The sequence below is a fragment of the Elephas maximus genome, chromosome 17 (genome assembly GCF_024166365.1).
Source record: "Elephas maximus indicus isolate mEleMax1 chromosome 17, mEleMax1 primary haplotype, whole genome shotgun sequence".
Lineage (NCBI taxonomy): Eukaryota > Metazoa > Chordata > Mammalia > Proboscidea > Elephantidae > Elephas > Elephas maximus.
In genome coordinates, this window is record NC_064835.1 from 46,975,061 (window position 1) to 46,989,102 (window position 14,042).

Below are 14,042 nucleotides of genomic sequence, written 5' to 3' on the forward strand. Positions count from 1 at the left end.
AAATACTATGTATGGAGTCCCTGGGTTGCCCAAATGGTTAACACGTTCAGCTGCCAACCAAAAGGTTGGAAGTTCAAGACTACCCAGAGGTGCCTGAGAAAAAAGGCCTAGTGATCTACTTCTGAAAAATCAGCCATTGAAAACCCTATGGAGTTCTGCTCTCACACACATGGGGCCGCCATGAGTAGGCATTGGCTTGAAGGCAACTGGATTTTTTATTTTTTTTTTACTGCTAACTATGTATAAGATACAATGCTAGGTCTTACAGAAGATACAGAGATCTCACCCTCAAGGAGCTTGCATGGTGGAGGAAAGGAGGAAGAAAATCAAGCACAAGTAACTATATTAAAAGATAGAGTGTAAAAATTACAAGAGAAAACAAGTTTTTGGGGGGGGGCGGAGGACAAGACCGTATAGATGACTTAATCTTGCTGTTTAGAGGGACTAGAAGTACAATCTTTTTGGTGTATCCTGCCCTAGTATAGGTTATTTAGGAGGTTTTGTTCAGCATTGACCTGGCCACTGGGTAAAAAGAGTTCTGCTAAAATACTTCAGCTTTCTGTAGTGGGACATGAAACTCTCCAAGCCAGTCTCATGTGTCAGTGATTTGGATTTGGGCCCAAGCTAAGTGCCAGAAAAGGTTCTGCACTGACTGAAACTTTCAGAGATGAAATATTTTGGTTGGAAGGGAGAAGACAAATGCCAGGAGGCCAGGCACCCCTAACCTGAAAGAGGACTTGACTATTTAGGTTCGAATATGGAAAATGATTATCACTGGTGGAAACCAGCTAGCTGGTGTACACATTCGTATTTAACACATATACGTAAAATAGCAAGTTGAGAGGCGGTGTAATTATGTTTTCACTAATAACAAATATTCTTCTGCTGATTTTATAATGGTGAATGAGGTATTGGTGAATATTTGCTTAGTGCTACAATGTTGTCTAAGAATTTTTCTGTCTATGCACTAGAAAATTTCAAGAAGAAAAATTCTCCTTTAGTTTCTTGTAGAAATCAAAAAGGTTTTATTCCTTTCCGAAGACCAGTTCATTTTAAACCTTTCTAGTGTGTTAGAAAAAAATACTCTCAAGATTTCTATTCCCAGTTGAAAAACTATGTGTTGCATTCTGACTTAAGTCTTTGAGCTCAATGTTAAACCTTCTGGGCCCTCTCCTCCTTTCGTCATCAGCACTTTCCAGCCCTACTTCTCCAAACTTACTTCTAGTCTTTTCTTCTTTCTACTCTAGCAACACTGGGCTTCTCTTTTTACCTAAAATACAGTGTCCTCATAAAACCTGAAAACCAAACCTGTTGCCGTCGAGTCGATTCCAACTCATGGTGACTCCATGTGACAAGAGTAGAATGTGCCATAGGGTCCTGAGCATACGGGTATTAGAAAAGACAGCATAGGGTAACAGTTAAGAGCTCTTACTTCCCTTGGTAGTTTACTTCCCCCCTCAGACACAAATCAGAAAATCAGCTTGCTTCATTCATTCATCAAGTATTAGTGATTAGCTACCATAGGGCAAGAACAGTGCTGGGTGATGGACATACCACAGAATTTTAAAAGGCCAGTCCTTGTCTTGTGGAGCCAGACTGCCTGGCTTGAATCCCTGCTCCACCACTTAACTAGCTGAGTAACCTTGGGCAATTTACTTAATTTTTCTTGGCCTCGGTGTCCACATCTGAAAAATTGGAGAACGCATAGAGTTGTGAGTATTAAATGAGTTAACAGTGGCAAACTGCTTAAGCAGTGCCTGACACATTGCCAGTGCGATCTGCATTTGCTATTATTATTACTATTATCGTTATAATTATTATGGCTTAAGTCATAAATGTAGAAAAGCTTACCCAAGGAGAGTATATGGAAAATGAGATTGAGAGGATTAGATACACTGGGCCCCAGGGAATGTAGATCTCTAAAAGTTTAAGTAGACGTTTAGTAAATGCTGGTACCTTTTGCTACCCTTCCCTTTTTTTGACTCACAGGACTTAGCTGGCATCAAAGAATTGTTTTTATTTTATATTAGCCCATTTAAAAGAGAATATATAGTTTTTTTGTATTTGTTTTCTGTAGTCATTATGGATTGAATTGTGTCCCCCCTCAAAATGTATGTCAACTTGGCTAGGCCATGATTCCCAGTATTTATTCTTTCACAGTCTGGGAGGCTAGAAGTCTGAACTCAGGGCACCAGCTCCAGGGGAAGTCTTTCTCTTTCTGTCGGCTCTGGGGGAGGGCCCTTGTCATCAATCTTACCCTGGTCTAGAGGAGCTTCTCAGCACAGGGACCCTGGGTCCAAAGGACAACCCCCCACTCCTGGCACTTCTTTCTTGGTGACATGAAGTGCCTCTCCTCTTTGTTTGATTCTCTCTTTTGTATCTCAAAAGAAATTGACTCAAGTTACAACCCAATCCTGTAGTTTGAGTCGTGCCTCGTAGAGGTTATGATTTACAATACATATGATAATCATATCAGATCACAAAATCGTGGACAGCCACACAATACTGGAATCATGGCCTAGCCAAGTTGACACACATTTTCGGGGGACACAATTCAATCCATAACACACACATGCTGTATTTTTTTTCTGCTTTATTTTTCTAGCCTTCCAATATATTCTTTACAATGGACGATGTGGTAAAGGTTGGAGACTTTGGACTAGTGACTGCCATGGACCAGGATGAGGAGGAGCAGATGGTTCTGACCCCGATGCCAGCTTACGCCAGACACACAGGACAAGTAGGGACCAAACTGTATATGAGCCCAGAGCAGGTGAGTTTCTTTTTTTTCCTTCTGAAGAAAAAAGACTTTTAATTAGCACAGCAGCAAGCTAGTTATATCTGATGAATCTCCTCCCACATTCTCACTAAAATACCCAGTAATATAAAACATGAAAACTGGCTGTAGTGTTCCACAGGCACACAGCTAGGATGTAATTTCTACTACCTGAATTGGGGATGAATTAAGAAAAATATAGTACATACAATACAGCTCACCCTCTGGACCAGAACCAGACAGCAACCAAAAACTAAAAAGGCTTTAAATGCCCGTCTTCCAAACTTAACTCCAGGTCATGTCTGACCTTGTGTGAACTATGCAGAAGAAGTTTCAGAGCCAGCTAGAGCCAGAGGACTGTACTAAGTTTCCCTCTACGGTAGCTCACAGGCAGCTTCCAGCATGTACCATGGCTGGAAATAGAGGTAGATAGGCCGGGATAAGTTGCCTTTTGGGATGCTTAGTCTCCAAAGGAAAAGCATTGTAAACAGCAGAGGAACCAGAGCAGCAGTGCATCCTGGGAACAGAGTAGCGGGCCCCGCACCATTAGGCTAATATATTCACAAATTTACATATATGCTTAGATCAGCAGTGCTCAAACTTTTTGGTCTTAATAATCATTTACACCTATAAAAGCTGTTGAGAAGCCAAAAGAGTTCTCTTAAGGAGTTTTATCTATCAAGATTTGCCATTAGAAATTAAAAGGAAGACATTTGTAAAATTTTATTAATTGAGTTAAAAATGACAGTTTTGAGCCCAAAACACCTTAAGGTACTGTTATGAAAAATAAATATTTTCCAAAACAAAACAAAATTAGAAGAGTAGCATCTGCTTATGTTTTTGTAAATCTTTAAAATCTATAAAAGAACTGGATTCCCACATCTGCGTCTGCATTTATCTGTTACCGTATGTTGTTTGGTTGAAGTATAAGAAGAAAATCTGACCACACACATATGGAGTTGGATAAGGGAGGAATATTTTAATATCTTTTTCAAGTAATTGTGGTATTATTTCAGTCACACCAAAACTCAGCAAGTGAACTCTGAAACCATGCCAGTAAACATTTTGTACTCTGCACATTAAATTCCTTGGTCCATCTTGCATTTTGAAGGGATCTTTTGCCTATTAAAAATTTTATAACATTATACACTGACTATGCAAACCATTCCCCCCCCCCCCGCAAAAAAGACCAAACCCGGTGCCATCGAGTCGATTCCAACTCATAGCAACCCTATAAAACAGAGTAGAACTGTTCCATGGGGATTCCAAGGAGCACCGGGTGGATTTGAACTGCTGACCTTTTGGTTAGCAGCCATAGCTCTTAACCACTACGCCACCAGGGTTTCCATGGAAACCATAGGTTCCCAGAATTATGCACCTCTTATGTCTTCCAACCATTGTCTCATTTCATTATACAGTATAAAAGATCACATGGGTTAATACCATGATCTCATCAGAAAAGGCCGTGAGGATTACAGAGCTGTCAGGTTTACAGCGGGGGATGCAAATGTTTTCAAAATTCTAATTTTCACTTCAAATCTCAACTTTATCATTGGCAAAAAATGCTGTTGGTTTTCTTTGAAATGCCCCCGTCACTTTGTTCTTTTTTGAGAAAGTGGCTGTCAGATACTCCAGTCTGAATAGCCATACTTTTTCTACCACCTAGTCTTTCAAGTCAAAATGTTACCCAGTGAACAGAGTGGCCAGCTCATCTTATAACTCAATTGCACAAGTACTTTTTCTTGAGGTAACCGTCATACTTTGGCGTGGGACAGAAATGCTTTATGAATACTTCCCGTTTTGTCATACAGGATATTAAAAAGAGGTATACTTAAGAGATTTAATAAAATAATAATTTTTACTGCTTCAGCAAGGACATTTTAAGTGAAACAGTCTTTTTTCATTTTGTTTTTAACTGTGTGGCACTGAAGAATATAATTACTACTAGTACAGTTTGGAAGGAGACCCGGTAGCACAGTGGTTAAAACACTTGCCTACTAAAGAAAAGGTTGGCAGCTGGAACCCACCAGTGGCTCCGCAGGAGATCAATGTGGCAGTCTGCTTCCATAAAGATTTACAGCCTTAGAAACCCTGTGGGGCAGTTCCGTTCTGTCCTATAGGGTCACTATGAATTGGATCAGCTCAATGACAATGGGATTAGTACAGTTTGGTACTGCTGCCTTGACTCATGCTAAGGTACAAGCAGAGCAAATGGAATCACCTACAGTGAACAGGCAAGTACCATCTTAGTACTAAGAATATAGCCTTGACCTGGCAGACTCCCCGAAAGGGTCTTGGGATCCTCAGGGCTCTGTGGACCACATTTTGAGAGCCACGAGCTTAGATTATCATGGAAAGGCTATACTGGAGACCACAAGCAGGGATTGCCTTTGAGGAGAGGAGCTTTATTTTACTGTGGCATAATAGCCTTTTGTACTGTTTGAATTGTTTGCATTATTCAAGCATTACTTTTTCACATTTTAAATTTTCATTTAATTTTTTAAAAAAATTTAAAAGAACCCTCTACTTAAAAAAAAAGACATCTTGAATTTCAAAGATAAAGAAAAAATAATACAAATATTTCAGTAGGAAAAAAAAAAAACAAAACAGGCTATAGCTAAAGAACTTCTTTTCTACAGCACTAAACCCCTAAAGACAGTAAAGCAGTATGCCCAGTTCTGAAGAAAAAAGTTGAGACCCATGAAATTATTCATGTACAAAGAAATTAGACAATTTTAGATAGGTGAGTGTAAGCAAAAAACCTCAAGTGAAAAAGGCAGGTGCACGAATGTGTGCATAGTGGGGTACCTTTTCTGTAAAGGAGAAAAAGATAAATATGTGTTTGTTTATATTTACATAAAGGAACTGGGGGAAAAGATGCAGAAAATGAATGGTTATAGAGGCAGTGGGCAGAGGGGAGGTGGCTGGTGGAGACCAGGCAGATGAGGGAGAGGGTGGGGAGGGAAAGTTTTACTGTATACTTTTTTTTGAACCACGTGAATGTATTACTATTTAAAATTGAACTTAAGAATTAAGAGAAACTGGTAATATAAAAATATTGGCAATGGACGTCAAGACCAATTAGTATCAATGACTAGTAAATATGGGTATTAAATTAAAATTGAATATAAAATCCAAAATGTGTTTTTAGTAAAAGGTATATAACTTTAAGTATAGTCATCGTAATAAGCTGGGTCTGTAACTCCCATTTTAAATTAACAAAGATCAAGAAATGCAAGAGGGTAAGAACAGGGAAAGCATAGGCAGGTGTAGGGATTTGCATTTGATGTACCTAAATTCAGCTAATAGGATTAAAACCAATGTTTCTACCTTCTGTGTCACTGCAGGAGCTGAAAGCCAACTATAGGAAAAGGAAAGGTAGGGAAATCCAAAGCACAAAACAAAACAACGTAAAGGAATTCTAAAGCCAGATATTCGTTACGACAATAAATAAGCATGTTCAGGTTTCACCATGAAAGAGAAATTTAAGATTTGGCAATTTTTTTTTTCACAGAACAAAGGTTAAAAATGAAAGATGTATAAAGAATATACTAGGGCTTATTTAACATTTGTTGTTTGAACACTTATTGATGAATGATTTAAAATGGATATATTTTTATTTCAAACCTCTAGGCCATGAGGAAGCAGATATATTTGCAAACATAGGAACTGTTTTTTGTTTTGTTTTTGCTTTTGTTGGTTAGCTGGAAATTTAAAAACCCTCCTAAGTGACCATTAGGTCAATAATGAAGTAAAAATACTCATACAAAGTATTGAGAAAAATAATGAAAAAATTAAAAATATTGAAATTTTTTAGGAAGCTATCAAAGTTCTACTTAGAGATAAATTTATTTGCAGTCCTTCGTTGCAAAAGCACATTACAATTTTCGCATTCTGCTCAGTACCTTGGGTGGGGCAGGAGGGATCAGCAAAAAGAAGGGAAAAACAAGGAAAGAACTGATATTGGTAAAACCGAGTAAAAAAAATTACGGTTTGTTTTTAAGGTTTTAAATAGAACAGATAATTCTCTATAGCTAATCTACTTAAGGGAAAAAAAGATACATAAATTTAGAAATTAGAAAAAGTTACAGTAGCGATTTTAATTTCTAAGAGACCATTCGTCTTACACAGTTGGTTATTTGCAACCCAAGTAACCATAAAGACTCATGTAGAAAAAGAAATCCGTTGGCCCATGTCGTTGAATCATCCCAGTCAAATGAGGCGGCCAGGACTTGGTGACAGAAAAATGAAAACTGTATTCAATATGACTGAAACACTCTGCATACATATTTATAGCCATAGGCAGAATCACTGCACTTAAATGATTTTTAATCTATTTTGGACTTTTCTATATTTCCTCATCTTTCTACATAAACATGTATCAGAATTGATGTTAGAAAGTTTCTAATAAGATGCATAGAGACAGAAGTTTATTAGTGGTTACCAGGGGCTGCGGAGAAGGGAGATTGGGAGTTATTACATAAGGGGACCGAGTTTCTGTTCAGGAGGATGGAAATGTGTGAAACCGGATAGTGGTGAGGATTGCAACATGGTAACTGCACTTACACTTAAAACATTGTTAGAATGGCAGACGTTTTGTTACATATATTTTTTACCATAATAAAAAATTTAAGTGTTTAAGAATTCATCAGTATTCAAGAGGCTGGAAATAATACCTTCTCATTTTAAGTATTGTAAAAACCAAAGTAGGAATGACTAAATAAAAAGAAATTCTATCTGCCTGCTTATTAATGGAAGCCTCAGCAGATGGAGAGGCGCCCCTGGCCACCCTGTTTAGGCAGTCGTCCCTCTGGGTCTATCCCATTATTCTGTTTATTCTTTTCATAGCATTTATAATTCTCTGATATTGTTCTAATCTTCCTCCCTAAAATATAAGCTATCAGAATAACCAAATTCATTGCCCTTGAGTTGATTCCTACTCATGGTGACTCCATGTATTACTGAATAGAACTGTGCTCCATGGAGTTTTCTGGGCTGTAATCTTTACAGAAACAGATCACCGGGTCTTTCTTCTGCAGTACCACTGGGTGGCTTTGAACTGACAACCTTTTGGGTAGTACTACCGCTACTACTATGTATTGCTGTTGAGTTGATTCTGACTCATAATGACCCAGTAGAACAGAGTAGAACTGCCCCATAGGGTTTCCAAGGCTGTAATCTTTACAGAAACAGACTGCCACACCTTTCTTCCGCAGAGCAGCTGGTAGGTTAGAACAGCTAACCTTTAGGTTAGCAGCCAAGTGCTTAACCACTGCACCTCCCAGGCTTCTTTTATGTTAGTAGTCTAGTGCAAACCGTTTGTGCCACCTGGATACCTTGCTGTCAAAATAGGGACCTAGTTTATCTTTTTTTTTTACTCTATCCCCAACACCTAAAACAGTTGCCCAGCATATAGCATGTACTCATTAATATTTGATGGTTGAGTGACCATGAGTGTCAGTGAGAAGGTCAATACCAGATAGTCTTGGCCTTCTTATACGCACTGCTGTGTTCGCTCTCCTTTGGTTTGGGGTTGCAGTGTGTATGCCCGTACATGTGTGTATACCCATAGAGGCATGTGCGTGTGTTTGTTGGAGGCACAGGTTGCCATTTGACAAAGGAAGAGATTGATGACAAATGATGCTACGTTTGGTGGTGTCGAAGGTACTGGAAAACCAAGGATAGCTGCAGGAATCTCGTCGTGGAGATGTACAATAGTTAAATATGGAACGGAAAATGAAAAGGCTTAACACTCCTGTTACCGACACCATGTGTGTCAGAGTAGAACTGTGCTCCATAGGGTTTTCAGTTGCTAATTTTTGGAAGTAAATCCCCAGGCCTTTCTTTCGAGGTGCCTTTGGTGAACTCGAAACAACTCCAACCTTTCTTTCAGTTAGCCGCTGAGCACATTAGCTGCTTACACCACCCAAGGACTCCCCCTTCTTAATAACCTTCTTTAACTACAGAAACTGTCACTTTATAAAAATGTCCCTTTAAAACGCCTTTCAATGTTACCTATATTTTTACAACAATAAGAAATAAAAAGGGGGCGAGCAAAAGCCTTTCCAAATACTTTGGCTGTTTGAATTGTCTTACCAAAGTCTTAGAAGTTATACTAAGACATTGTTTAATTTTGTTATCTTTCTTGGACTAAATGACCTTGTCCTTCTTAGAGTAAACATCTCACAGTTACTTTATTCTTGGTTGTAATATCAAGAAATACAGGCCAGATTCCAGTATTACACAGTGATAAAACAATCAATGTAAACTCCAAAACAATCAATGTGAACTCCTAAAAGGTGTGTTATAGCCCCCTCTTGGGTTTTTGTGCTTGATATCATTATTTTTTTTAGATATTTTGTAAAGGTCACTTTTCATGTATCCATGAGGCTATACTTTTTTAAAACATATTTAGTGATACTTTTTTTCTCGTATATTAATTTGTCATCTCTGTAGGGAATGCGGAAAATACAGGAAGGTATAAAGAAAAAATAATCACTTACTAAAAGACCCTAAGACATTAACAGTGGTTAGTTTTATATTTATATTTTATATCATAACATATTTATATACATATCTTACTTTGAAAATGACATTGGGATTCTTTGTAAAATTTTGTGTACAATATTAAAAAATACAAGCATTTCCCATGTTATTAAATGTTCTTAGGAAACATTTTTGGCTGCAATAGTATTCTCTCTGTTAAGCAATTTATTCAGTAAGTCTTCTGGACCCTTTAGTTACTCTAAATTTTACTGTTGGAAATATCACTTGGATAACTGTCCACAGTTCCATGTACCCTAGGGTAGTCGAACTTAAGTGGGATCATTAAGTGGGAGTCAATATGTGTGAGATATATATTGTCAAGTTACACTTCATGAAATTGTGTCAATTTATATTCTGTCCCTGTAAAGACACCCTGGTGGCGTAGTAGTTAAGAGATAGGCTGCTAACCAAAAGGTCAGCAGTTCGAATCCCTGTAAGCATTGTTTTTGAACATATTTTCTTTGAGTACTTCCCAAACCTCAGGGCTAAGAGGTCAGAGAGGATGCAAATAGCTACAGTCAGTCACTTAGGAGGGAGGAGGCTGATGCAGCTAAGGTGATCACTAAAACTCCCACCTGGTGTTATAAAGGCGTACAAGTAGGCTGGCTGCTTGAAAGGAAGCCAGTCAGCCCAGAGGGACAGATACCGAGTGAATTTTAGAGAGGAGTTTGTGAAAGGCATAATTGTACCTTGGCAACCCATCTTGTAACCACCCCCCCACCCCTTGAGAAATGGTTGCGTAGAGATTTCCAAAGCGACACCTTTCCTTGGCTGTTTGTAGAATGTCAAGTTATGTGCCTGAAACTAACAGTCACAAATAAAAGGGTTCTCCTGAGCCCCAGGAGGTCACTTTTAATTTGAATAAGGCTTTGTTTAATAGAGTAGTTGAGCTGTAATTCATTTGTTCATTTTAACAAATAAGTATTTATTGAGGGCCTTCTCTTTACTTAGCCCAGTGCTGGCTGGTGGGAACACAAAAGCAGCAGTTCCCTTCCCTCTAGGAATTTATAATCTAGTTGTGAAGAATAAGAAATACGCACATGAAAAATACAAGTAAGAATGCAAAGCAGTCCATAATTAGGTGCCATAATGAGGGCTAAGCACAGTTGATTAGTGGTTTGGAGTAATGAAGATTTTCTCATAAAAATGGGTAAGGACTAAGATGATTAGAAATGAGAGATTTGCATCAGATAGGGCTTGCTTTGAAAAACTTCACCTCCGGGGCAGATGAGCAGCTTTTACTGGCTCCCACAAACTTTTTTTTTGCATTGCAAGGCTCCAGGTTTCTGCTGGCCTATTTTACTGATGCATATCTCTGAGCTGTACCCAGGCTTTCCTTCTGTAATGCTGAGTAGCTTAATTACTGTTGGTGTGGTGGGTTGAAGAAAAGAGACCGGGGAGATTTATTAACTCTACTAACATTTTTATAGAGACAATTACATTAAAATCAAGGAGTGACTGAGTAAATCTTGGGATTACACCAATGGCATGGTATCAGTTATACTTTAACTGTATTAATTGTTTTTTATATTTCTTCTTTGCATGGCATTTCAGATTCATGGAAACAACTACTCTCACAAAGTGGATATCTTTTCTTTAGGCCTGATTCTGTTTGAATTGCTGTACCCATTCAGCACTCAGATGGAAAGGGTCAGGGTAAGTACCGCCACCCCCCCCCCCCACACACACACCAAAAAAAAGATGGAAAAAGAAAGGAGCCTAAAATTTGCAAAAGAAAGAGATTTAAAATAAGGTTAAGTTATTCTTAATACCAGCAGACTAATTACATGGAAGTGAAAGAGGCTGCAGTACAGGCAGGATTTGAAGACTATTTGCTTCTACTTAAAGCTTTGATCTTCAGAAATTATTTAGTGTAATTCTTTCTTCTGTTTGCTTAAATTCATCAGTAAAACAATGCTTTGCCCTCAAAAAATTTGTAATAAATGCAAACCTGGGGAAACATGGAGTAATATAGTGGGGGGCGACAGTGATGATGGCGGTGCTTCGTCAGAGAAGAATTAAAAGCTGCCAAATTAAGCATAATTAACTTTCTTTTTCCATTAGAAATAAACCATAACCTTATCTTTTGATGCAGATAGTACTAAATGTCTTTTAAAAGTCATCCTTTGTCATCTTCTTCCACATCCTCTGAAAGTCGTCACTATCAACTTTCCTAGCTGTTGTCCCTGGTACTTCCATATTTCCAAAGCTTATGCCTTTTTCACCATTTATTTCTTTAATTTTTTTGTGCTTTAAGTGAAAGTTTACAGCGCAAATTAGTTTCTCATTAAGAAATTTATACACAAACTGTTTTATGACATTGGTTGCAATCCCCGCACTGTGTCAGCACTCTCCCCCTTTCCCCTTCCTCCCCAGGTTCCTCCTCTCCTTTCATCCAGTTTTCCTGTCCCTTCTTGTCTTCTACGCTTGGATTTTGGGCAAGTGTTGCCCACTGGTCTGGTATACTTGATAGAACTAAGATGCACATTCTTCACGTGTGTTATTGTTTGTTTTATAGGACTGCCTAATCTTTGGCTGAAAGGTGAACTTGGGAGTGGCTTCATCTCCGAGTTAGAAGTATGTCTGAGGGCCATAGTCTCGGGTTCCTCCAGTCTCTTTTAGACCAATAAGTCTGGTCTATTTTTTTTTTTTTGTGAGGGGGAATTTGCATTTTGTTCTAATTATTTTTCCGTTCTGTCCAGAACTCTCTATTTCAATCTCTGTCAGAGCTGTAGGTCATGGTAGCCAGACACCATCTAATTCTTCTGGGCTCAGGCTGGTGGAGGCTGTGGGTCATGTGGTCCGTTAGTCCTTTGAACTAATATTTTCCTTGTGTCTTTGGTTTTCTTCATTCTCCTTGGCTCTGGACAGGATTGGACTAGTAGATGTATCTTAGATGGCCATTCACAAGCTTTTAAGAACCCAGACGCTACTCACCGAAGTAGGATATAGGACATTTTCTATGACTTTGCCTTGGTCAAGTTGTACTGGCTTTCTTTATATTGTGTGTTGTCTTTCTCTTCACCAAAGTTACCACTTGTCTACATTCTAGTTAGTGATTTCTCCTCCCATCCCTCCCCTCCCTCATAACCATCAAAGTTAAGTTTGTTCTGTATGTAAACCTTTCCTTGGTTTTTTATAATAGTACTCTCATACAGTATTTGTTCTTTTGTGACTTATTCCACTCAGCATAATGCCCTCCAAATTCATCCATGTTGTGAGATGTTTCAGAAGTTCATTATTGTTATTTATCATTGTGTAGTATTCCAGAATGCTCCTTAGAGGCAAGGATGGCGAGACTACGCCTTACATACTTTAGACATGTTATCAGGAGGGATCAATCCCTGGAGAAGGACATCATGCTTGGTAAAGTAGAGGGTCAGCAAAAAAGAGGAAGACCCTCAACAAGATGGATTGATACTGTGGCTGCAACAATGTTAATGAGATGGGATTAGTGGCAGTTATGTTGATAAGGCATAACTCAATCTACAAGATTAAAAAAAAAAAAAGATTGTGTTTTAAGCCAATCTCTTTTGAGATATAAAAGAGAGAAGCGAGCAGAAAGACATGGGGACTTCACACAACCAAGAAATAAGAGCCAGGAGAATATCACGTCCTTTGGACTCAGGGTCCCTGTGCTGAGAAGCTCCTAGTCCAGGGAAAGATTGAAGACAAGGACCTTGCTCCAGAGCTGACAGAGAGAGAAAACCTTACCCTGGAGCTGATGCCCTGAATTTGAACTTCTAGCCTAGTAGACTGTGAGAGAATAAACTTCTGTTTGTTGAAGCCATCCTCTTGTGGTATTTCTGTTATAGCAGCTCTAGATAACTAAGAATCCAGCTGCTTTTTGTATGTCGATCTTATATTCTGCTGAATCTTTCTATTAGTTCCATTAGTTTTCTTGTGGAATCTTTAAGGTTCTCTATGTGTAGGATCATATCATCCTCAAATAGGGATAGTTTTACTTCTTCCTTTCCCATTTGGATGTCCTTATTTCTTTTTGCTTTAGCTGGGACTTCCAGGACAATATTAAATAGAAGTGGTGATAAAGGGCATCCTTGTCTTTTTCCCATTCTCGGGTGAATGCTTTCAACCTCTCTCCCTTGAGAATGATGTTGGCTGTTAGTTTTGTATAGATGTCTTTTATTATGTTGAGGAGTTTCCCTTCTATTCCTGTTCTATTGAGTGTATTTATCAGGAATGGGTGTTAGACTTTGCCGAATGCCTTTTGTACATCGATTGAGATGATCATGTGATTCTTTTCTTTTACTGTATGTAGTGGATTGCATTGATTGATTTTCTAATGTTGAACCATCCTTGAATACCTGGTATGAATCCCACTTGTTTGTGGTGTATTATTTCTTTGAATATGATGCTGAATTCTGTTGGCTAGAATTTTTGTGTGTGTGTGTGTGTTTTAATTGAAAGTTTACAAATCAAGTCCTTATCCACATTTGGCTATATTCTCCTCTAACTTCTCTCCCCCTAATAAGACAACACACTCCTCCTCTCCACCCTGTATTCCCCATGTCCATTCAACCAACTCTTGTCCTCCTCTGCCTTCTCATCTAGCCTGCAGACAGGAGCTGCCACATAGTCTCATGTGTCTACTTGAACTGAGAAGCCCACTCCTCACCAGTATCATTTTCTGTCTTATAGTCCACTCTAATCCCTGTCTGAAGAGTTGGCTTCAGGCATGGTTCCAGTCTTGGGCTAACAG

General features: G+C 38.6%; 1 protein-coding gene across 1 annotated transcript in view; it reads left to right on the top strand.

Moving 5' to 3' along the window:
- EIF2AK3 (eukaryotic translation initiation factor 2 alpha kinase 3) overlaps positions 1–14,042 on the top strand; it is a 100,660-nt gene that overhangs the window by 77,025 nt on the left and 9,593 nt on the right. Inside the window, exons 14-15 of the mRNA XM_049856431.1 lie at positions 2,606–2,773; positions 10,877–10,978. Of these exons, the coding sequence (XP_049712388.1) occupies positions 2,606–2,773; positions 10,877–10,978 (270 nt within the window). The remainder of the gene's footprint in view (positions 1–2,605; positions 2,774–10,876; positions 10,979–14,042) is intronic.